General features: G+C 44.2%; 2 protein-coding genes across 2 annotated transcripts in view; one reads left to right on the top strand and one right to left on the bottom strand.

Moving 5' to 3' along the window:
- LOC135940192 (protein Wnt-5a-like) overlaps positions 1-23,761 on the bottom strand; it is a 128,715-nt gene that overhangs the window by 67,077 nt on the left and 37,877 nt on the right. The gene's annotated exons all lie outside the window — the stretch shown is intronic.
- On the top strand, positions 39-2,937 carry LOC135939704 (F-box/LRR-repeat protein 14-like). Its single transcript, XM_065484216.1, has one exon. The coding sequence runs from the start codon at positions 148-150 to the stop codon at positions 1,708-1,710; it is 1,563 nt and encodes a 520-aa protein (XP_065340288.1). The 5' UTR covers positions 39-147; the 3' UTR covers positions 1,711-2,937.

Genomic DNA, 23,761 nt, shown 5'->3' with positions numbered 1-23,761 from the left:
CTGCACTAGCGCGCGGGGCCGTCGCGGCCGACACTCGGCACACTCAGCAGTAGTGTGATAGAGGCTCGAGTGAACGGGCCGCGCATCTCGTTGCCGCGAGCAGTTGTCGTCATGTTGTTTGAACAGTAGTTACTAGTTGGCCTGAAGATGATGACCGACGGCCAGATGGTGATGACAGTGTTGCCTACGTTCGCCGGATTGTCCTACGAGCAGCACTACGATCCGCGAGGCTCGTACCTGCGCACCTTTCACCACCAGCGGAGCCAGCTCAGGTACCAGCCGTACTTGGTGAGCCACCGCGGCATCCCCCAGACCACCCATGTGCCGGCGTTCTCCTCGGTCAACGTCGACCCTCGGCAGACGCTGCTCGACCTGAGCAGCGGGCCGCCCCTGCAGCGGACCGAGGCGATGGCGCCGCGGCCCGAGTCGCCGCCTGAGCTGGAGCAGACGAGCACGCACGTCTCCCGACTCTACCCTGAGATCTTGGCCATCATCTTCAGCTACCTCAGCGTCAGGGACAAGGGTCGGGCAGCGCAGGTATGCACGGCGTGGCGCGACGCGGCCAACCACAAGTCGGTGTGGCGGGGCGTCGAGGCCAAGCTGCACCTGCGGAAGCCCTTCCAGGGACTGTTCCACAGTCTGGGCATCAGGGGCATCAAGAGGTTCCAGGTGCTGTCGATGAAGAGGTCGCTCAGGGAGCTCGTCTTCCAGGTTCCCAACGTGGAGAGTCTGAATCTGAGCGGAAACTACAGCGTCACCGACATCGGCCTGTCGCACGCCTTCCATGACGCGCTGCCCTCCCTGACGCAGCTCGACCTTTCCTTGTGCAAGCAGGTCACCGACTCGAGCTTGGGACGAATCGCGGAGAACATGCGCAACCTGGAGGTGCTGGAACTGGGCGGGTGCTCGCACATCACCAACACCGGCCTGCTGCTGATCGCGTGGGGCCTGTCAAGACTGAAGCGTCTCAACCTGAGATCCTGCTGGCAAGTGTCGGACGGTGGAATCTCGCACCTCTGCGGCAAGGGTCTGGCCGACGACTCTGACGAAGACGATTACTCGTCGAGGGCCGCGGCGTCGACGTACAACATCACTCAGCATTCTCCTCAACCGGACATGCTGGGCACGCTTAAACTCGAGTACCTCGGTCTGCAGGACTGTCAAAGGTTGACCGACGAGTCGCTGAGGTACATCTCGTGCGGCATGACCAACCTCAAGTCGATCAACCTGAGTTTCTGCGTGTCCATCACCGACAGCGGCCTCAAATACCTGGCCAAGATGCCGACTCTCAGGGAGCTGAACATGAGGGCGTGCGACAACGTCACCGACACTGGAATAATCTACCTGGCGGAGTTCGGCTCGTCCCTGACTTCGCTGGACGTGTCTTTTTGTGACAAGATCGGCGACGTCGCGCTCAACCACCTTTCGCAGGGCATGACCCTGTTGAGGACCTTGTGCCTGAGTGCGTGCCGCATTTCGGACGAGGGTCTCTGCCAGATCGCGAGCAGTCTTACTGAATTAGAGGTGTTGCACATCGGACAGTGCAACAGAGTGACAGACGTGGGTGTCAATAAGTTGGCGGACAGTTTGCAGAAGTTGCGTGCGATCGATCTGTACGGCTGCACACACGTTTCTCATGCTGCCCTCGACAGGCTGCACAGCCTGCCCAGACTCAAAGTGCTCAATTTGGGTCTATTCCACGTTAGATGAGATTAAGTGACATTTTCCACGTACGGTTCAATCAGTTCCTTTAGTTGAAATTCGACTGCTGGGCTTGCTGTTATAATTATTCATTAATTATTTCGGCTTTGGATCTGGGTCGTTCAAAATACGGAGTTCGTGGAATTGCTCATATCATGTTGTGATTTTCCATCGCCCCCGCCCCCTGCTCCCGCCCCAATCGCTGCTTTTCTTGAACGGAATGGAGCTATTTTTCTCGTGGAGGAAAACCAAAAGTTGAGCGCAGTAACCATGGTGGTGCTTGTTCTGTAAAATTAAGGGGAACTATTGCCTGTGATAACGAATTAAAATTTTTTATGAACACGCGATCGATTTGTCAACAACCCAATGCTGGATTTGACTGAATTTTCATCTAAAAAGATTCACCATGGTTACACTTAATAAGGCTAAGCTTATTTGCCGATTGATTAATTGATTGGCCGCCCAATTTAAAAAAAATTATTTATGAATCAACTCATCCGCACGGACTTGATTGCTTTACAGATCGTCGTCATTCTCTAATGATCTCCGATTCTCGATTTCAAATAATGCTGCTGCAATATTTCGTGTGAATAGGAAATGTTTCATTTGTCAAATACTTTGTGCCATAAAGTTCGTAGACTCAAGGTCGATTTTGTGTTCGTATGATTACAAGCTTATGTACATTAATTTTTTAATCAGCAATTTTCGAATCAAAGCGAATAACCAAAACCACCCAAAACAATAAAACAATACGTAATTTTGTAAAAGGTATTTAAGAACATGGCCTACGGAAAAACAGCCAATGTCTCAAGCTACGAGCTGTATCTAGGATGAAAAAATGAATCGTTAATGTGCATTTATTAATTAAACGAAACGGGAGTCCAATCACTGATGGTTGATATGAATTGTGATTATAAAAAGTGTGTATACTGGAATGCGAGGAATGCGTTTCTAATGTTGTTATTATTGTGACATGTGCGAGGATTAAAGGTGCTTTCTTTTCTTTTCATGACAGTTTTAGATATGACAAATTTTGTTACAGATTCCATCGATGCAACTGTTATTTACACAAATTGTTTTACAAGCGATCATTGTGAAAAAAATAAGTGTTGATTATCAATCAGCCCAACTTTTGTCTTAAAGACGTTGTGTTATCTACATGAATGAATGTAATTAAATATGAAGTGTAAATAACTAAAGAGGAAAACTACATAAAAATAATATTATATCTCAAAATCAATGCGTTTAAATCGAGCTAAAATATCCCTAGTCACCTATCAAAATGAGAAAACATACAGAAGAAAAAAAGAACTGCTCTGATTTTATTGATTTACAAAATAAAAAATATTTCTTAAAGTGGAAGGAATGAAAAAAGGAACGATGTTTTGAGCCCGTCTCAATACGCAGCTAGCAGCGAATGGAAAGGCCAGGGGGCCTCTCCTCTACCCCATTGTGCGCAGCATAATTATCTTTCTGAGCTTGAAGCCGCGCGGCAACCCGTGTGCAGTTGGAACTCACAAAAAATATACGGCGAGAGCAAAACACGCACGATCAGAAGATTATTTCGTCTTCAAATTTGATCCAAGAAATGCGCCAGAGGGTAAGCGAGGATAAGGGTACCTTTCGCTTGAGCGCTGTCCAAGATTCACCTTTTCAAATACCTTTTGTCAGATCATGCTAGTCTATTATCGAAAAGTCTTTACAGTGGTTAGGGTAAACGTGCTGACAGGGCTTGTGAATTGTTGAAGAAAATTTTTTCAAAAAGTTTTCAAAGAGCTCAGCGTGTTGAGAGCAGTCTTTGTTCGGCCTTATTGAAATAAATTTCTTTAAACGCACAATGAAGCAAGGAGCACGCTCTTAAATGACAACAGCAGGGAAATTACTTAACGACACATTTATTCAATTGAATATTAACCAACAAAATAAATAATAGATGATTGACGCTTTTACGATTGTGGCTCATGAGAGATTGTTCCTCGTTCCTCTCCATTTATTTCTTGCTCTATTGACATTAAACGATTTTCAAATGTCTAACTGTATCATCGATCCAAAATTCAGAGGATCAACAACAGAAAAACCCTTTCGATCCGCGTACTTTTCCAGGGCATTGACGGCAGTTGAAAAATGCATAAAAATTTTCTCGACGTGGCTGGAGCGTTGCTGCTTTTTCCGTCTGTACACGACGACGTCCATCTCTGCAGCGAGCACACATTCATTTCAGAGCTTTGCGTGTTCTTTCAACCTTGGAGATTGCTTTGCATACCAGGCGCGGAGTCTCCGGCAGAGATGTCGGTTTGTTTCGCGTAACCCTTTCAGCTAGTTGCGGCCCCTCCTCGTTTTATTCTCTCTCGGCGCGCAGTGTCTTTCGCGGCGCAGAGAGATGTGTGTCCAGCAAAGATGAAAAGATGCGGCGTCGGATGCTGGAGCCGCGCCGCAAGAAAGAGAGAGAGCCTAACTGGCCGTCGAGCGAGCGAGCATTTTTCTGCCTTCAGCCGGCGACTGGCTGGCTGACTCTCGCGATCCGCTCGCCTCGCTCTCGGCTTGGAGCATTTTTTATAAATATTCTGCTTTTTTCAAAGAAAAACTGGTTCTCTCCTGACTCGCCTCTGCTTCTTCTTGGGCCTGAAATTTATGCTGCACGCACTGTGTGAGAAGCACCGCTGCTTCAAATAATCCTCCCCCATTTGCAGCCGTGGCTGCTGGGCAATAAAATTGTTTCACTTAGCTCAAACAGAAGTTAACTTTGTTCTGCGAGAAAAAGAAATTGCACCGTCGAGAACATAAAATTGTTCGGCGATGTGATAAGCATAGTAATAAAATATGATAATATTTAACACACTCACTGCTGCGCGAAAAGGGGTATGGAGAAATAAAAAAGTTTATGCTATGCACCCAACCATATTTTCGCTGCTTCGACTTTTGATGTTCGGCGTCGCAACCCTTGCTGCCTGTATCGGGCTGCAAACGCATAAAACGAGAGTCGGGAGGAAATTAAAAAAAAAATAGGATGAGGCATGGAGCCACTTTATTAGCTCGGCACACGCAGTCTAAACTGCTGATTGAGCTTGATTTCTCAGGCAGATCTGCAACTCTGACAGTGCATTGAAGTTTTGCCAACATGATTTTAGTTTTCAATCTTTTTGACGTCAAAATTGAGGAAAGGTAAATATTACGTTGATATTTTTGTTGAAAAAAATCAAAACTAAACTGAGGATGGATCTTGAGTTTAAAATTTCAATTCGAGCCAAAATGGCATGTCGGCATGTCTGACTTAAGTGAAAAAATACAAAGCGTCTACCTTGAAATGCGATTTTCAGGGTTGGGGCGGTGACCTTAAAGCCGAAGCAAACATTTTTTTTCGGCAAACAAAATTATTTCAGTCAAGCCGATTATAATTTCAATAGCGGACTGACATTTCTCTCTTTATATCTTCGTTCAACAATACCTTTTTGTCACCCAAATTACACAGAGGATGCAATTTTTCTCATTGCACGCGTTTTAAAAACTAATATTACTAAAATGGGGGACCTTATGAGTATTCATTCATGTTTTGTGCTCCATCAGAGGGCCCCTGCTGTGTGGGTATAGGGGGGTGCTGGGCACCACCCAGCCGTCTTTTGATAAAAAGAAGCCGGGGCCGGGGGACTAGAAACGGGATGCAGTCGAAGCTTCTGTCGTGCCGCCGCGCCGAGGCCTTTTGGCACCGATGGTCAATTCATTTGAATAGCTCTCGGCCAACTGCCGCGGAGAGAGGGAAGGTCACAGGGCGAATCCTTTTAAAAGGGTCAAGTCTGTGCGCTGCTTGCTTTTTATACTCTCGCTGCTTTTCATGCCATAATGTGCGCTGCTCTCTGCATGGCGGAAAATAATCCCGCATTCGAGCGCAGCTCTATGCCCTTTCTGTACAGTTGACGTCCTAAGGAGCCGTAAAAATGTCACCTTTCACCTTTTTTCTTGCATGCTGTGCCTCCTTCAGATCATTGTTGACTCACAGCACGGCAAGCGGCTTTGAATGAGCGCGGCAATAATCGCTTTCGCATTGCACAATATGAAATGTACTGTCTGACCGCACCTTCAACAATTGGCACCGTGGCTACATTTTCCAACGGCTCTAAATAAAAAAAGGACACTCGAATGATTACAGATTATTTTTAAACTGATAATTTACGATCCGTTAACAATTTAAATGATCATTTGATTAAGATTACAATTAATGACAATATTTTAAGATGCATGAAAAATTGTTTCGCAGGAAACACTATTACATTTTTCAGTCCATATGCGATAAACACGAATCTAGTTTCGGTTGTCCATGCTGGCAAACGCTTTTATGATATAAACACTCTATATTGTTTATGACTGACAAACATAATACACATATTTGTTTTGATTTGAATTGAAATTGATCATGTTGAACGAGCAATTTTCCATTTTGTTTGCTCACTCTGATAAAAATCAAATTTCAAACGTTCATTGTAAATTTGCATTGCGCGTGTCTCTCCGTTTGAACATAGTTCGCGTAATTCTCTGTGCGAGCGAATATTGGCATATGTGTGTGCACCTATACGCGCGAAATACGGCGCAACCTCAAGAGAAACAGTCTAACGGCTTAAAAGCGGAAACTTTTTATCTGATAAGCACATTTTCATCTCTGCGCAGGCGAGAGAGACAAAAGAAAAATCCTTTGACAGAAAGCTGATGCGAAAAAACAACGTTTCCCTCTTGAAGACGGTTCACAGACGTGCTGGGAGGAGTCGCGAGTGAAGTGAAACAATACAAAAGTGTAAGCGACAGTTTAAGGAAAAGGAAAACAAACGCAGCTCGGTGCGTGAGATAAAAAGCAGACATTTTCGAGCTGCGTGTATATACGTGTATAATAATATTCAATAATAAAATCCATCCTGCCTCTCCGCACTGATGGTCGGTCGGTGCTGGCTGGCGCGGATGCGAGAGGAAAGCTGCAAAACAAAACACACGCCGCGCGCTTCCTTTTCCTTTTGTCACTGGCTATACGGCACGTCATTAACAGCAAGCAAGCGGTTTCGCCCGCTTAATATGCTGGTGCAGGTGTTACAATTAAAAAAAGTCCACCTTTCCACGATATTATCCTCGCTCAGCTCGAGAGATAACAAAAGTTTTAGTTGCCTCGTGCTGGCGGTGCACCTCCAATTATCGTCTCTCAGTCGGATATTTTTTTTCAAATTAAATAAGTTTGCAGATACTAATTTATTCTGCACCCCTAAATAAACATCAGAGGTTAGTTTTTGCATGGAATCATCAAGTGCATGCGTGGTGAAACCAGGTGCATGCGTGGGAATTCATTTACCCACTCATTTTCAATCTGAAGGATAATAAATAATGGCGGCTCTTTAGAAAGTCGTCACAAAGACCAGAATATTCTTTGCAGTTTAGCCATAATATCTTCAATGTGCGATTTTAGACTATATTGATACAAGTAGGCGCCGAATGAGCTCGAATTACACAAATTTTTAAATATCTGTAAGTTGGAACTGAGCCCCTGTTTACTTCTGGAACGGCCGAAAGCAAGCTAAGAAATAGTTTGAGCCCTCGTTGGAAGCGCGTCTCAGTCAACGGCACGGTTTCACCCTGCCTCTTAGGGTTACTGCTTTTTTTACCCTACGTTGAAACCTGAAGAATTGAGAGTTTCCTCCCTAAAAGTGGAAAGATGGCGTAACCGTGCCGATGCGCCTCCTACGATTTAGTTCTTACTTAGCTTCATAGTAGCGAACAGGTGTAGTGATGAGCATCCCCAACCTATAGTGACATCTTCTGACAATGAGATGTCACACAGATTACTTCGTAAATTTTTCTCCAATTAACACCGCCGAGCGGATAACATTGTGCCTGCGAGTGGCCGCAGAGGAGTTTGGGCCCAATTTGGCCAGCATCTTTTCACCTATTGAAACGTCTCTGAAGCCGCTGAAAAATTACGAAAACCAGCAAGTGACAATTAGGCCTCCAAGACCTTTGAACTATATGAGTATTTCGAAATAAAACGGGCAGAAGCAGTTAAATTGCCGCAAAAATCGGTTCCAAAACATTCCCAACGCTAGCAACAAGGATTTTTCATATTTTACTGATAAACTCTTATAAGTCTGGGCAGTCAGTTTGATGAGAGAAAACGAGGCTCAGATATGCACGGCTCGAATTTATAACTGATTCATACCGGCGCGGAGTTCTCTCGGTTGGTTCCCAATCAATAGCCTCCATTATTAATGGCCGCGTCAAAATTTATAATTAATTCGGCAATAAAATTAATTAGCCTGATTATACAGCTGCACTGTTGGCTGGCTTCGGTGCAATTTCCAGCAGCGGCCGAATTCCCAATTCGCCACCGCCGGCGCGCCAGCCAACAGCCAGCCAACCAGCCAGAGAATAATTTTGCAGCTTTCGGCTTTCCCGGCACCATAGCACTCGCTGCTGCTGTGTGTATGCGGCGAGTCGCGGCGGCGGCGGCGGCGGACTAATTTCCATTTATTAATAAGTCCGCAATAGCCGTTGTTTTTCATTAATATGTATTTTCCGAGGCATAAGGTGGATGTGCCAGGGAGTGAAATACATAATACCGGCGCGCGCGTTAGAGGCTGTCCCTGCACATGCACGTTGTTTTATTTATGTGTATTGTACTTCATACACGTCCAGTTAAGTAAATACATACATATCTTGGTGTGTTGTCGAGTGATATCTCGCACGCACATCGCCTTTTCCTTGTGTTTTCTATTCGGAATGAGTAGTAGCAAGACAAAAGAGGCGCCGAGCGTTTGACCTGACAATGAGACGTCTGGCCAGCAGAATTTACCTTGCGATGCATTTCGATGCACTCCCCGGAATAACAAACGCTTAATGTTTCACCGTGTGACCAAAAATAATGCTTCGCCTTTAAAGTAAATTGCATGCAGAGTTTGTAACCTGAAAGAAAAAGAAATTGAATTAATAGGCAAAATGAGGTCTTGATGAATATCCTCTATGGTCAAGGTAACGAATTGGCTCTTTGTAATCAAGATTATAACTACAGAGTTAATTATTTTTTAATTTTTAAAAGAAGTTTCCCATCATCAAGTCGTGTAAATTTGCATACGAAGGATTGTTTTTGGCAGCCCCAGTCGCTGTTTGGCAAAAGAAGTGTGTTGGTCGAGAGCGGCCTTCAGACTACGCAGTATTTGAACAAATGCGACGGGACATGTCCTCTAATTAAAAAATAACTGTACCGGCCACGATGCATCGTTTGGGCCGAATTAATAGGGGGAAGATCGTCGCCGAGCCGGCGGCAGGCAGTCGTATAAAACAAAACGAGAGCTGTCGAAATGAAAACGTCGCGCATTTTTGTGGCTTTTGGAATTCGCACACAGTACACACAAAAGAGGCAGCATCTCATTCCGCAAGAAGCGACGGCAAAAATCTAACTGATAAAAAAGGAAGGAACCCGCCGACGAGAAGAGAAAGAAAAGTACCATTGCTCAGAACATCAAAAGTTCTTTTTTACTACTCACAGGGGCCATCGCAATAGCAATTCGGAGAGCAGTACCAGAAAGAGGAAAGTTCGCTCTCTGTACTCTTCCGCGCGAGGCGCATCCTGCTGAAAAAAATATAAGCGCCGAGCGAGAGAAAAAGAGATGGACGGACTGAACGAGAGAGAGAGAGAGAGAGAGAGAGAGAGATCTCTCTTGCTCTCACCCACTGGAGGACGTTAGCCCGACTCTCGCACGCACACTTGTTTTTAGCGTTTTACGAGTTTCATTTCAATTTTGAGTGCTTGAATGTGCGTGAATTTTTCGTCCGCCAATTAGACCGCGGGATGGGCTTTGGATAAGAGTGCTGCGCCACGGAGAAAGGAAGTCGCACAAATGGTATTTTTTTTTTCATAAAATCGCTATTTAGAAAACGAATTAATGAGATCGTATTACTTCAACGAACTCAATTTTGAAAATAATGAGTGATCCATTTGGGTGAATTTAATTACTCTCCTCTAAATTTTTTAAAATTGTTTGGCAGTTTTTAACACTGAAAGTATAGATCACATTAAATGGGATACAATTTTTGGCTTAATTTGAAAGAATTTCTGCGAGTTGCGGAGTTGTAAATTGCAGATGACATCTCATCATTCAAAATTCTCTGCAACTAAAATAGTGGTTGTGATTTTTGTTTTAATGCTTAAGTTCTGCTGATCCGAAATTGCACGTTTCTCTTTGCAATTTGATTGTATATGGGAGTGGCCATTATGAAATAAAAAATTAACACTCAACTTTCTTCAAAACTAACGAAGCTAACTAAAAAATAATCATTTGAAGTTTACTGACGATATGACTGTTGCCGCGGGAGCCTCCTTTTATTGATAAAATTGAAAAAAGCAAGCATGGGGAACGGCCGCGCGGGGCCGGGGAGTTCAAAACTTGCCAGGTTTCTCTGAGTTCCTCATTTTAATTTCGCACTCATTGCAAGCGAGCACACTGACGAGTCTTTTCTTATTCTCTCCCTTTGGCCTGTGATGTTACTATGGAAACCATTTGCTAGCTTGGCGCTCACTCCGACCAGTTCGGCTCGCAACTCGCAAGTTTCCTTGGAGGCCTGCTTTCTGCTTTCGTCCTCTTGCTTCGTTCGTTCGGTTTGCCTGCTTTGCACGGCACGCAAAGCACTCACACATATTATCAGCGAGCGCCGTCTAGGCTCAGTGCCCATACTCGAGTACGTTCGTTTTATACCAAAATGCGCCGGCGGCTAGCTCCAAAACACACGCATCTTGCTAGCACAATACCGCACCTCTCTCCCGTGTAATGCGGTTTTGGCCTTTTTAATCATTTCGCCTAGTGCAAATATAGGCCGCTGATAATCGGCCCCCGTAACTGCATTCCTTGCGACACAAATATTCTGAGGAAAGTGGATATTTGCCTACCCTAGGGCAACTCTGAAGAGCGGAATTTTCTTCTCTGCCAAACTTCAGGCTTATTTGAAATTTTAATGTGACGCACTTCACTATAAAAGTAATTTGGAGAAAGTCATTTGACCTGGTATTAAAACCGTTTGCAGAAGAGTGTCACATGACTTGTTAGAATGTAAAGTGTTTCTGGAAAAAATACAGTTATTTTTCACTTTCATTAAATGGTAATCTATTATTATTTTCATTTTAAACCAAAGTTTTTTGTAAAAAAAAATCCTGAGAATGAACGCAGTCTAGATGAGTTAGAACGAGGGAGAAGCTTATTCATTCTCTGCCATTTGGATCAATGCATGAAAAACCTGGCTGATTTCTTTCAGCTCGTAGCTGCTGAAACAAAGCATCGGGTCCACGGACCGACTGCTCTCTGCGCGGCTGAAATATTGGATTCGACAGGAGGCCCAAGATTAAAATTGGAAATCCGCTTTGCTCCACATCAGGAAATGAACCCAGTTTAGCGAGTTTGCCTGCCGTTCTTTAAAGCCTGCTGCTGCTGCTTCACTGCTGCAGTCTGTTTATAGTTTATAAGCCAGCAAAGCAGCAGCGGCAGCAGCTTCTCCATTTTTTTCCATTCCCATAAGAATATTATAAACACGATGGCGTATTACAAAAGAGAGTCAGTATATGCGCCAACGAAGCTTCTGGCTGCTGCTCAACTCGCCGTCGTTCGCTGCTCTGCTGCTTTTCTGTCTTATCTCAACCTGATATCAATACACACACACACATACAAAAATATGCACAAGCGCGTAAAAAGCAGCAGCACGAGAAACTTTGCCGCGCGCTGCGTATTTTCCCTCGCTTTATCTGCCGTTGCGCGGGCATGCAAAGAGCATTAATTAAAAATAATTTAATTTGTTAAATATGCAAATTCACAAGGAAACAAGCCGGACGCGTTTTGCATACGCAACGGATGGGAAACGATCAAAAATCCATCGCTTTTCTGGAATAACCGACTTGTGTTTTGTGTGTGTGTGTGTGTGGGGATATTATATGGTTTCCCAGGTTTCCTTAAGTGCAGCCTGAACTTCGAGAGTTGTATTTATTTGTGACACTCGCCGCAGCCGCGTGTACATGCACACAGCACACGGACGGGGCCGCTATACACATACGTGAGTTCGTATGTGCCCACTCGCGGCACTAACCAAGTATATATGAACGTATAATATAAACGTGACGTCAGGGCCTCTTATCAGTGAACCATTGCATTGCCATTGCAAGCGCGCGCGCGAGAGAATGAAAAGCGAGTGAACGAGGCTGCCTGCCTGCCTCAAAGCCCCCAGCTCGCTGCTGCTGCTGATTAGGAAATTCAATATGCTTGTGCCCGCATTTTTCCTCCTAGTTATGGCGGAAAAGAATGGAAAGTTTCCGCGGACAAAATGATGCGGTCTTAAAATATATATAAACAAGAGGATTGCTAAAAATGGAAAATTCGCTGAAAAGAAGGCGCAAATCATTCATTTCTGGCTCTCCAGGAGAATAAGATGAAAACTGGCTAATTTTGTTTTGCCAATATTCTTAATCAGGGCCGGACTGGCTTACCAGGCGAAGAGGGCAACGCCCAGTTGGCCAAAAGTTGCCCTTTCGTGACCCTTAAATCGAAAAAAAAGTTAAATTTAACTTCTTGAGCATGCAATAGAAGTTCTTGCATGTTAAATTTGACATCTTTCACGTTAAAGGCGAATTTAAAATTGTGTTTTTCGTCAAAAAACCAATAAGATTAAAATTCATGGAACCCAATTTCCAAAAAAAAACTTATACCCCAAAGATGTACCACCTCCTTGGGGCTCGGCAACCCTCTACATAAAATGCAGTGAAATTATTTTTGCCCCAGTCCGGCACTGTCTCTGGTGATTTAATACGAGGATTGATTTTCATCCTGCAAACAGAGGATGCGATTAAAAGGTTCGCCTGCTGCCTCTTTCCCGGTTTGCCTCCATGAATATTTCATTCTGATTTCCAAAGAGAGCGAAAAATGGGGCAGGCAGGCGCGCTCTCGACGCGCGCCTCTCGTTTGCTCGCACTCGTGTGCGCTGGCTGCTGTCTCGAACCCTTTCAACTTCAGCTGCTGGGGAATACTTGGACACCAGATTTCAATTTCATCTGCAGAATTAATTAAAAGACAAAACTGGGAGCGTGGCAGAGAGGCAGCAGTGGTGGAGCGAGCGAGAGAGTGAGAGAGAGAGCCTCGTCGCCGCTCGTCGTCGTCATCTCCAGAGATGTAGCAGAGGCGGGCTGGCGAGCGAGCGAGCGAGCACATAGGCCCTTGTATTATATTCATTGGAGTGTACCCGTCTCTATAGAAATGTCAGTTCAGTACTGTGCAAGGCGAAATCGAGAACAGGATCGAATGCGAACCCCACGAGGCAGCACTGCCGGTGCAGTTTGGCGACTCGCCGGCTGGCCGACGGCAGTTCTCCAGGGCCGGGGCGTGCGTCGCGGGATTATTGCTTGATCCAAGGAGCGAAAGCTGTGAGGCGTAATGCCAGAGCAAAAAGAAGGAGTGCACTCTATCGAGGATGGACAGCAGCATCTGCCTGCTGTGGCGGAGACAGCAAGCAGCAGCAGCAGCACCCATTGTCCTTATTGATGAGTGAACAGCTACTTTCCAATACCGCACTAATTAAAGCGCAGACATTAGCAGATTAAAAAACCAATCAATACCCTCTCGCAGCGAATTCAAAGCGTGTAAGTACGTAAGTAGAAGCTGCTGCCGGTGCCGTCGCCTCTCAACGCTGGCGAATTTCCGATTCAGTGATATTTCGTGATCTCGGGGATGCCTAATCGCAAGGGGATCGGCCCAACTATGGAGTGCCTGCCCTTCTTAATGCTCGGCGTGAAAAAGTTTGCCAGCGCAGAATCGATCACTTCTGATGGATTTTAATGGATGGATTCGCGCATCCCGCGAAAATGGCAAATGAATCAGGCCCCCGAGATGCAACTTTTCGTTCCCGCCGAGCTGCTCTAATTGTCTCCGCACGTCTGGATAGGTGAACCGAATTCGCGATAATTATACCACTCATAAGAAACTTCCGCTGCTCTTATGGTATTTTGAATGTCAAGCCCGGTGTATAATTAACAACTCCAATCGGCCGACAATTCGGAATTTTCGTTTCCAACTGGCAAAAATGCTGGTGTTGCATGTAATTGCCTTCCATCGAGTGCGCCGAGATAATAATACCACGAAGGGGCACTTGCCTCTGATAAACTGCGGGGCCTCTTCACACACGTATTAATTCAATTTATTTAAAATATCACAGTCTAATGTATTGTCATATTGGACGAGTGATTTTTCATTAAAAAACCCGCACGTTGAAAATAAAAATCGGAAGCAAGCTTTCTAAAAAGGCCCACTCAATTTCACCCACCCAAACACTGGAGGAGTCACAATTGCACTAGTACCCTTAAATTATTGAAGCTGGGATTTTGAAGAGCCCCCAGCAGGTTTGTATTATGTATATTATGCGCGCGGCGACGGTTCACACGCAACGGGCGATAGACGCAACCAACTTTTTTTTCTCTGACCTCTCCACGCAACAAATGTCAGTCAGTCAGTCAGTCAGCCCGCTGCATGTGTTAACTATTATTTTCAACCTTGCCGTACGACGGCGCACAGCAGGCAAAAAGGTACCCCTGCCTGTCAATCCATGCACGGCTCTCGAGCAGCTTTTGCTCCGCACCACTCCGCTCCAACCATCCTTTTTCCACACTTTTTCGTGAAAAAAGCTCGCAAGCAGGGAGAAGAGGCGGAGGAGTGTCTAATATCTACTCGGGGAAAGAGCTGCTTCTCTTGGAGCTGGAAAAAATCGTCAGGCTGCTGCTGCTGGATGAAGAGGATGCTGGTACTTGAGCAGTTGTAGAGAGTTGAATTTCAGTGTGCGGAGGAGGAGAAGGAAGAGGATAAGGAGCAGGCGAGTCGAATTCGAAACACACGCTGGCTCGAGACAATCGAGACACTGCATCATCGGTGCATTTGCTGCTGGGGAAAAACACTCGGTTTTAACCAAATAAAAAGCTTTGAATCTACTCAGGTGTGGCAGCGTGGAAACTCTTGGTTACGGTAACAATTAAACAACGCTAAAACTGTTTTATTTTCAAAAATATTTTAATAAAGACTCACTGGCCAGGAGGATAATTTGAGATTTCCGCAGGACCTGAAATTTAAAAGGCAAACCACAATAATGCTAATAATCGGCATTCCAACCGGAGGCTGAATATAAATGAGCGCTTGCCGTTATGGTCGCGTCTTCCACGTAGGGCAGGCAGACTCGTCGGCAGTCGCAACAATTATTTATGATTTATTACAAAAAAGCGCACTAATGACAATAATTACTGTCCTCTCTTTCTTTCTTTCTTTTTTCCTTTTCGCAAGCGGCCCGAAAAAGACCTGCAGCGAAGAGCACTTTGCTGCAAACGAGGAGCGAGTGCGCGCTGCGAGGTAAAAAAGCGAATGTGTATATATATATTCCATTCCATTCCGCGGAGAACACTATCATTTGGAGAATTTCCCCGGCAGTCGGTCCCCGGACAGTAAAAATTTATACCTGCGCGTCGTCCCTTGCAGCCGGCTGGCGGCTGGTCTGGCCGCCTCGTCAGGTACGCATTTCCACAAAAGAGGTTGGGCTGCAGTAATAATGGGATAGAAGTGGCAACGCCGACGACCAACGCCAAGCTCGCAGGCCCCGCGAGATGATGAAGAAAATACACAGCGCGAGAGCAGCGGCAAAAAGGGGAGGTCGGATGCTGCTCGCAGCGGCAGCAACCGCTGCTGCTGCTGCTGGTCGTATCTCTTCTTCTTTTTTCAGGAAAATCACCCAAGAGAGTTGAGCCCAAGATGATGCGGAATTTATAATTAGGCTGCTTCCTTTCGCAGACGAAAAATAATTATTGATGAGCGGAGAGAAGCTCAGTGAACTTTTTAGGAACGCTCCAATGACCTTTTCTGTGCTATGATTCAATGAATAGATGATATTGCTTTCGGGTTTCTTTTAATTATTTAAAAACAAACTAATAACTTCATATTTACAGAATTTGAAAATGTCGATTTGCCGATTGTTTATTGAGTTAGATTGACATGATTAATCTTTTAGCTGTTTTATGTTTAGCTAGAAAATTCATTTATGCGACCGTAACGTTCGTCCACACTTGGGATTAAAAATCCATCAGCTTTTCTTGCTCGGCGCGAGTAGGAAATCCAAAGAGAATGGGCAAATCCCCAACACCAGCGAGCAGATTGGTTTTCAAAGAGGAAAAACACTTGACGCACGGTGGTACATATTGACGCGGACTGCATCAGCATCCCCAGTTAGTTAGTTTTTCCTCCAATTATCGAGAGAATTCGAGTAGCACATTCACGTGAATGCACTCTTCAAACCTGATTGACTTTCAAGTGTGCACGAGCGACGAGCGGATTGGAACTCTTCTCGGATTCTGGAAAGCCTAACGAGTTTTTGCATTTCGCCAGCCGCTTTTCCAACTTTTCTGCCAAGAGTTTTCCAATCACCTCGGCCGGAGCGAATGAGCATCGGCTGTGTAGTTTCTGCTTTATCAAAATCTAGAGTACCTCTCGTGTACACTGCTGCATGAGAATGCGCGCATCAATCATTTTTCGAGAGAGCAACGCCGCCGCCGCCGCCTCTTCTTTGCTGCTGCCTTCCTCTTTTCTGCAGTCGGATCGAGCGCCCTAGTTCGCATTTTTCATTTCCATAAACACGCACAACTACAATGAATTTTCACAATGTGCCAATAAATTGTTTGAAGTGAAGAACCAGTGGCTATGGGAGTACCGGCCTGAGAATTAAATGGATTCCTCTGTCTGTCTTGCTTTCAAAATTTCTTAATCAACCTTGTAGCAGCTAGAGTAACTAAAAGTGCTAGACAACTATATTTTATGTTTGGTGTTAAGAAGGGAACTGTTTACGAAACATTTAACAAGACAAAACTTTTAAATATGTAACTCGATTTTGAAAAAAAAATTGTTATAGCTTAGCCAACCCCATTGATGGGGAACTTTACTCGCCACTTTGAGATGGGTTTAAATTGTCTGGATTTAGATTGAGGGAACCCTGCTTCTTGAGATTAAATTTAAGGTTTTCAGGCTGACCATTATGAACATTTTGCATTTGTAGCAAGTTTAATTCATTGGGTTTATTGTTTCCGTTTGCGAACATTAGCAAAAGTTTATCTCTGAGGAACAGATCAATTTCATATTTTGTCAAATTTTGAGGAAAGCTCCCTAAATTAGGAAAGAAATCGTGATTTTACAGTGCTTGATTAGCAAACTTTTGAGGCGATTTTTCTCAAATATTAATAAAAGCTTCCCCTAATTTTTTTCTCAAATTTTCTTTAAAGCATATTATTTTGTGCTAAACGCTACGAAAATTAGGCTGGCTTCCATTTTTTACCTGATAAAAAATTATTATTTCTTTCCTGCTTGAAATAAAGTTAAATTTTTGGGTATAATATTATTTTCCAAGTGTGCTGGATAAGAATCTTCAAATACAGTATTTTTAAAAGGACTTCCATTTATATGACGAAGCGATTTTGGCCTATAGTAACGCCAACGGTACATGTTACAAATTATAAAGGGGTTCGAGTGCGAGACAGGGTGCTCGATTTCGAATTTAAACATATTTATTGCATCTTTCTTGTGCCGGTAACTTTTGTTAAAATTAAGATTTTACCAGAAAATCTGTTGCAAGAACCTTTTTGAAAATGAAGCTGAAAATATAGGCCCGTTTTTCTCAGTATTTCTGTCAGCACACTCAGTGTCGGTTCTCCGTCGCTAGCATGCTCTTGCAGGTGGTTATATTTTAGTACACCATACAATCGATGGCTGGCTGTTCTTATACTGGGTGGAAAGAGAGGGACCGCTCGCTGGCTGGCGTCTCTACGTAGCTGCTATGCCGTGAATACGTGTATACGTACATATACGAGCGTATACGTACGTATATGTATACTCTGCAGTCCAGTCTTATGTGCGCGCCTCGCCTCTGCCCTCCTACAATGTTCTCTCTTATATTTTATTTTATATAGAAAGGGGGGAGCGAAGGAATAGAACGACGAGAGAGAGAGAGAGAGAGAGAGAGAGAGAGAGAGAGAGAGAAGCAAACAAAAAATACAGCGGAGGGTAAAAAAGTAGAGGAGGAAAAATAAATTTTATCTCGGCACGGAGCCTGCGAGAGGAGTTGTGTGCTGCGTTCGTTCTTTCAGTTTGGCAGCGGAGGCCGTCCTGTTCTCTCTCTTTCTCTCTCTTCTCTACGCGCGCCTGTGTACGACGTACTTTCAACGGGGGTTTTATCCTGAATTTTTCATTTTCGACTTCCATCCTCTGCATAATAAAAGCAATAAACAAATTAAGCTCGACTAGCCCCTTCTCTGCTTCAACACCAGAGCGAAATACACAGAAAAGTTTATTCTCTGCCGGAAAGAAATGCAATTTGTGCATCTTATGAAGTGCTTGTGCAGTTTTGAAACAAATAAAATGTTCATTTACAGAATTTAAATTTCGAAAGAAGAATGTTTGATCATGTACTTGGAAACTCTGCTGTTCTTCCTCCACAAAAGGAAACAATTAATTAATTTTAAATTGCTTATTTGTAATGCTTTTCTTATTTGAGTACTTTCAATAACACTTTCCAGAAATTGAGATAAGTCTAAAAACTAAAATTAATTGTAAAACTTTAAGTGCCCTGCAATTTCATTTGTGACAGTGCTGGCTGACTTGTCATTTCTTGGCTCCTCGCTGTGGCGCTGCTGTCTCGATCTTAGCGCCAATCAGATCTCTGATTGGTCACCAGCGTTCTTCTGGCAATTTATAATAGGTCTAGACCTAAACACCGCTAAAGTAACGGTTTTCACGTTTCAACTGGTTTCTGGCACGTCGTGTAGAATTGTTGACAGAGTAATTCGGCTGCCTTATCCTAATTCGACCCTCAGAAACCGATAAAATTAAATACCAGGAGCACATATAGTTCGTCAACGTTAATTCAAGGTTTACTATCGTTCTCAAGGAGATGAAGCTGAATTATAATTAAGTCTGGTGCCTGGTAAAATTAAAAATTTCTTTTTGTAGCTTCACACACGCACCAACATCTTTAAATTAAGTAATCCTGCAGAAGAAATTAACTGGAATGAGCAGAGCAAACAATTAAAAAATGCATCTCACGAGAAAAGTCTGTGGATGGAATTTGTTGACGCTGAAGAGAATTTCACACAGATGCCTTTACTTTGCATACTTGATAATTTCCACGGAGGAATAAGGCCGACGTTTAAAATAGCGTGTATGCGGACGTCTGCAAAACAACAAAAAATTGTACCGTACACGCGCGTTTATGTTCATGCACATATAGGAATAAGAAACGTACATAGAAACGTAACAGCAGCCTTGGTGTCGTGCAAACATGCGATTTTTACGCCGCCGAGAGGAAAAGGAATAAGTCATGTTGTAAAATCTTGACGTTTTGTTTAAATCACCTCGTGAGAAATGGCGAGAGGGATCGAGGTGATAATGCGCACGAGAAAAATCACACATGGAGGAAGTAAAAAGAAGGCACATAACGTGTATTTATGAGTAATTTGGGGCCTCACCAGTGAAAGGTTATAGTCTAGGGTTCCTTTTAGGCACAAACTGGTCGGATTCCGCGCATTTTCTGAATTCCCTCCAAAAGGGTCGTAATTATATATATATATAGCTTTTAGTGGTGCCAATTTTCTTAGGTATCTGGCTCTCCTATTTCTTTCAATGAATGACAGGAAAATTCTATTACTTTGAGCCTAAATATTGGCAGCGTTTTGAGTTGATGATTTGACGCAGCCAGGCAGTGTTGAATTCATTTAAAACAAACAGGATTATTGAGGACAAATGATTTTGAGTGAGAAACGAATTTCAAATGGCGAACATCCGCATGCTGTCGAAACGCACAAAAGCCGTTTCAAGCATGTTCCATCGAAAAATCGAAATTTATTGCCGTTATCGTCATTGAATTTCACATCGGGCTGCTCGAGTGTACTAAAATTTATGACGCATGAAAACTAGATTATTCACCTCTCTTGATGCGGCATGGAATTCGTCTGCATGATAAAATTCTTTTCATCCTCCAAGTCAGCCAGGCAGTCGGCATCGGCATCAGCAGCGTGGGTATACCCTTTGAAAAGTCGGTTCAAATGCAGCGGCAAGTGAATAAAAATCCGGCGGCTCTCTCTTGCAGCTCTGGCTTTTCCGCCGCGTTCGCCACCGCGCGCCGCGCGCGCTCGCTTTTGATTTTATTGAAAAGACCATTTATCCGGCGCTGCTGATGCGGCGCTGCTCGAGGAAAAACAACACGAAACTTTCAATAGATTTGCTTGACGCGTGCACATTACGAAATAAAAGAGCGGCAAAATATGCTTTTAATTACCCGGCCGTGTAGTCGATGCGGATGATAATGCTGAGCCGCGAGAGAGAGAGAGAGAGAGAGAGAGAGAGAGAGAGAGAGCAGCGCGCGCCAGCGAGCAACCGCCTGCTCTGCTGTTTATATTTTGCAAATTACGCCGCCAGAAGAGTGGAAGAAAAGAGTTTTGTAAAACAACAAAACGGCAGCCAGAGAAACATTTAAAAAGCATTTTGCCTGTGATATAAAAAAGAGTGAAAAAACACACACACGCCGGCGCTTGTGAGCTCTTGTTTTTCGCTCACTCTAATAAAAAAGATGCGCCTCTATGCTGGAGCGAGAGAGAGAGAGAGAGAGAGAGAGAGAGAGAGAGAGGCGCTCGCTCGTCGGTGTAAAAACAATAATATCGCTCTTTAAAAAATATGGAACGCAGACGAAAACTTTTTACACAAGCGCTCCTCATAAATAACAAGTCGCGCGCGCATTTCTTCTCTTTTCATATGATGAACTCGCCGAGAGTAAAAAATGCGCCAGCACAAACACAGAGAAAAGAGTATATTTGTCATACAGAACAAGCACCCATTCTTCTTATATTACGAGAATGGGTATCCGTGTGCTCATTGTAATTTACTATGACGAACAAGTGGTCTCTTTTTCATGAATTTTAAGAAACGCCCAACCAGTGTTTTGCCTTCATTACAGGCTTAAACAAGCTAATCGAACCAGCAAGAAACTGCAAGAACGAGTGCGATTAATAATGTTACTAAGAGACCTTAATAAGCGCTCTGAGAAAAGTCGCCTTGTTTTGATTCGATTGTTTGGTGTCTATTTGCAGCTAAAGAGTTACTCAATCGATTCCCAAACACATTAAAAGTTGATTTAACTGCGAATGAAAGCACCCAAATCGAAGAGAGCAGCAAAAGCTCTGCTCGAAGGATCCTCAAAGCTGATTGGCTGATGTCAGCAGCTCCCGTGCGATTTGTGACACACGTGAGCTGAGTTTTGTTGCATCAGCCAATCAGCGTCGAGGGATTTTCGTCAGCTGTCTCCGATTAGGGGGCTTCCACTCTCAGTTCAATCAACCCTTACACTTCGTCTTTGACGAAGTTTCTGAGCACACCAATCGATTCTTGAGGGTCGAATTAGGTAAAGTGGATATTTTTCCGACCAAAACGTCCAGCGCAACGTGCAAACTTTTTTCCCACTAAAACAATATGAACGTATATGCGAGAACTGCGCATGCGTCAGAGCTGGTTTGACTTCTTTGTCAGATCCAGCCAGCTCTGACGCATGCGCACTTCTCGCATTCATATTGTTTTGGCGGGAAAAAGTTCGCACGTTGCGCTTGACATTTTGGTCGGGAAAAGTCCACTTTACCTACTTCGACCGTCAAGAATCGATTGGCGTGCTCAGAAACTTTGTCTTAGACGGTCTTTAATGTGTTCATGCGATTATAAATCGATAGACCAACTTTTCAGCCACACGCATCGGAAGCAAAACAAAGGCATTTAACACGGAGAAAAATGCGTTTGTTGACGTTTCTGAGAGCGCTTATCTCTCTGTTTAAGGTCTAAAATGAAAATAAAACCGAGATCTTCCTTCTAGCCGCTGATTTTTTCCCCAACAAGCTTGGAGGGTTGAAGGGGTTAACCTGCCGAGCATAATTTAAAATATTATTCCTCCTAGGACGTGGGGTAATGCGTTTCAAAGCGTCTACGACCCTCAACGGAAATGTGCAGCTCCGAAATTGTGAGCATGCACCTATTGCACCAGCCGCGTGTAAATCCTCATTTTGCAGAAAAGCTTGTGCTCTCCGCATGCATTATTAGTGAAATCGCACAGCACGCAGAGAGCGGAGAGCGAGCGCCTCTCTAGTGGCCACGCCAAGTTGAAAAATTATGAAAGGGTGGAGACTCGTAAATTTCGACTGGTTTTAGCAAAGCAGAATGCACTTAATGGTGTGTTTTGTGCAGCTGGTGCGCGCTGTGTTCGGCTGCGTGTATATACGCCCACACCGCGCATACTGCACGCTGCAAAATTCATGTTCTGAATGTTGTTAAAAGCACTTTTAAAAATTAAAAACCCCTCTGGTGGACGGACGAACACGACGATGCCAATGTTGTAACAAAAATTGTGTGGCGTGATCCAAAAGCGATTGCATGCCGACGAGGCGAGAAGTTGGAATGCAATCTGCATCTTGCTTTGCGTGTTTATCAGAGTTCAGCCTTGAGGATAAGTTAATCGCTATTCAGAAGCGAGAAGAAATAATCCTGATGGCTGCAAGGGAATCGGCCATATTCCTATGATTTACGCTAGAAAGACTTTTTAAAGCACAGCTTTACAGGCCAACAACGAAGGGGACAGTTTGCATTCTTGACTCTAGCAAGAAGTTCATTTGTGAAATTCAGCTAAAATCAGGAGCGAGGAAACGGTAAAATTTCACATTTAGCATGATTTATTGATTTCAAAATCTATCCAATGGTGTTCGAAATTTTAGGACAAATTCTCTTAATTGTGAAAGAAATCGAGATTTTACAGCAAGGAGCCGATTTTCTCAGAAATTTAAACAGCAATTTTAGGATAATTTTAGCATTTTTAGATAATGCCAAAAATGACGAACAAATGTCCAAAGTGTATATTGCTGTTCCTTGTAAGCATTGCCATGCTTCTGGGTTAGTTTAGTTTGTTGATAGGGGTCGTCTGCTGAGTCTTAATTCAAAGCGCTAAACCTATTTATGCGCTCATTCAGTGACTAATGAAAAGCTATTTTTATAATCAATTATCAGCATTCCTGTGCTAAAATACTAGAAACGACCAGTGGTGCACACACAACAGCGGAACACTCTCGGGGGAGCAGACAGAAATTACTTCCACTGAAATACTTTGTGTGTAAATAACGCGGCGTTTCGCGTTCGTTGGCTGGCGGCCGGCTAGCCATTCTTTCGTGCACGCCTTTTAATGTAGTTTCATATCAGCGTCGGGTGCGTTTTTAGTAAAAAAAAAACAGTATATGATATTTAAAAAGTCGGTGCGGCACACATACATCCTGTATGTTTGATAATATACACACGCGCGTGCACTGTGCACATGCACCATTATAATATTCCACGCTGTGTGTCTCCCGCACTCCAACGGCGTCGGCGGCAGCCAGCACAAAATATATAGGCCCGAGATATATCAGAGAGGGAAAAGTGACAGGCAGGCAGGCAGGCAGCCCTCAACTCAAAAAGTACTACTATACTGCGCGCACACACACACTGTACAGCGGGTCTCTCTCTCTCTCTCTCTCTCTCTCTCTCTCTCTCCTCTCTCTCCTCCTCTCTCTCTCTCTCTCTCGTTCTCTCTCGCTGGTGGTGCTGGCTCCCAGCTGGTTAAAGTAGAGCTAGAGGCAAAGGCACAAAAAGTTTGTTCCCAGCGCCGAGCCGTTAAAGGGGATAGACCCATCTGAGGCGCAATACCAAAACTATAAAACCGCCCCGGCAGCATATTTCACTTCATCCCTGTCGGGGGTATTACGTGTCTGCCGCTGCCGTGCGCGCAGTATATACGCCAGGAGCAGTATGATTGATGCGAGTTCTGTGCCGCGGAATTAATAGACGCCCGTTTCTCTCTCTCTCCCTCTCCCCTCTCTCTCCTCTCTCTCTCTCTCTCCTCTCCCATCCTCTCTCCTCTCTCTCCTCTCTCCTCTCTCTCTCTCTCTCTCTCCTCTCTCTCTCTCTCCCTCTCTCCTCTCTCTCTC

The sequence above is a fragment of the Cloeon dipterum genome, chromosome 3, assembly GCF_949628265.1.
Source record: "Cloeon dipterum chromosome 3, ieCloDipt1.1, whole genome shotgun sequence".
Taxonomy (NCBI): Eukaryota; Metazoa; Arthropoda; class Insecta; order Ephemeroptera; family Baetidae; genus Cloeon; species Cloeon dipterum.
The sequence above is the reverse complement of the archived record's forward strand: the minus strand, read 5'-3'. Positions and strand labels throughout refer to the sequence as shown.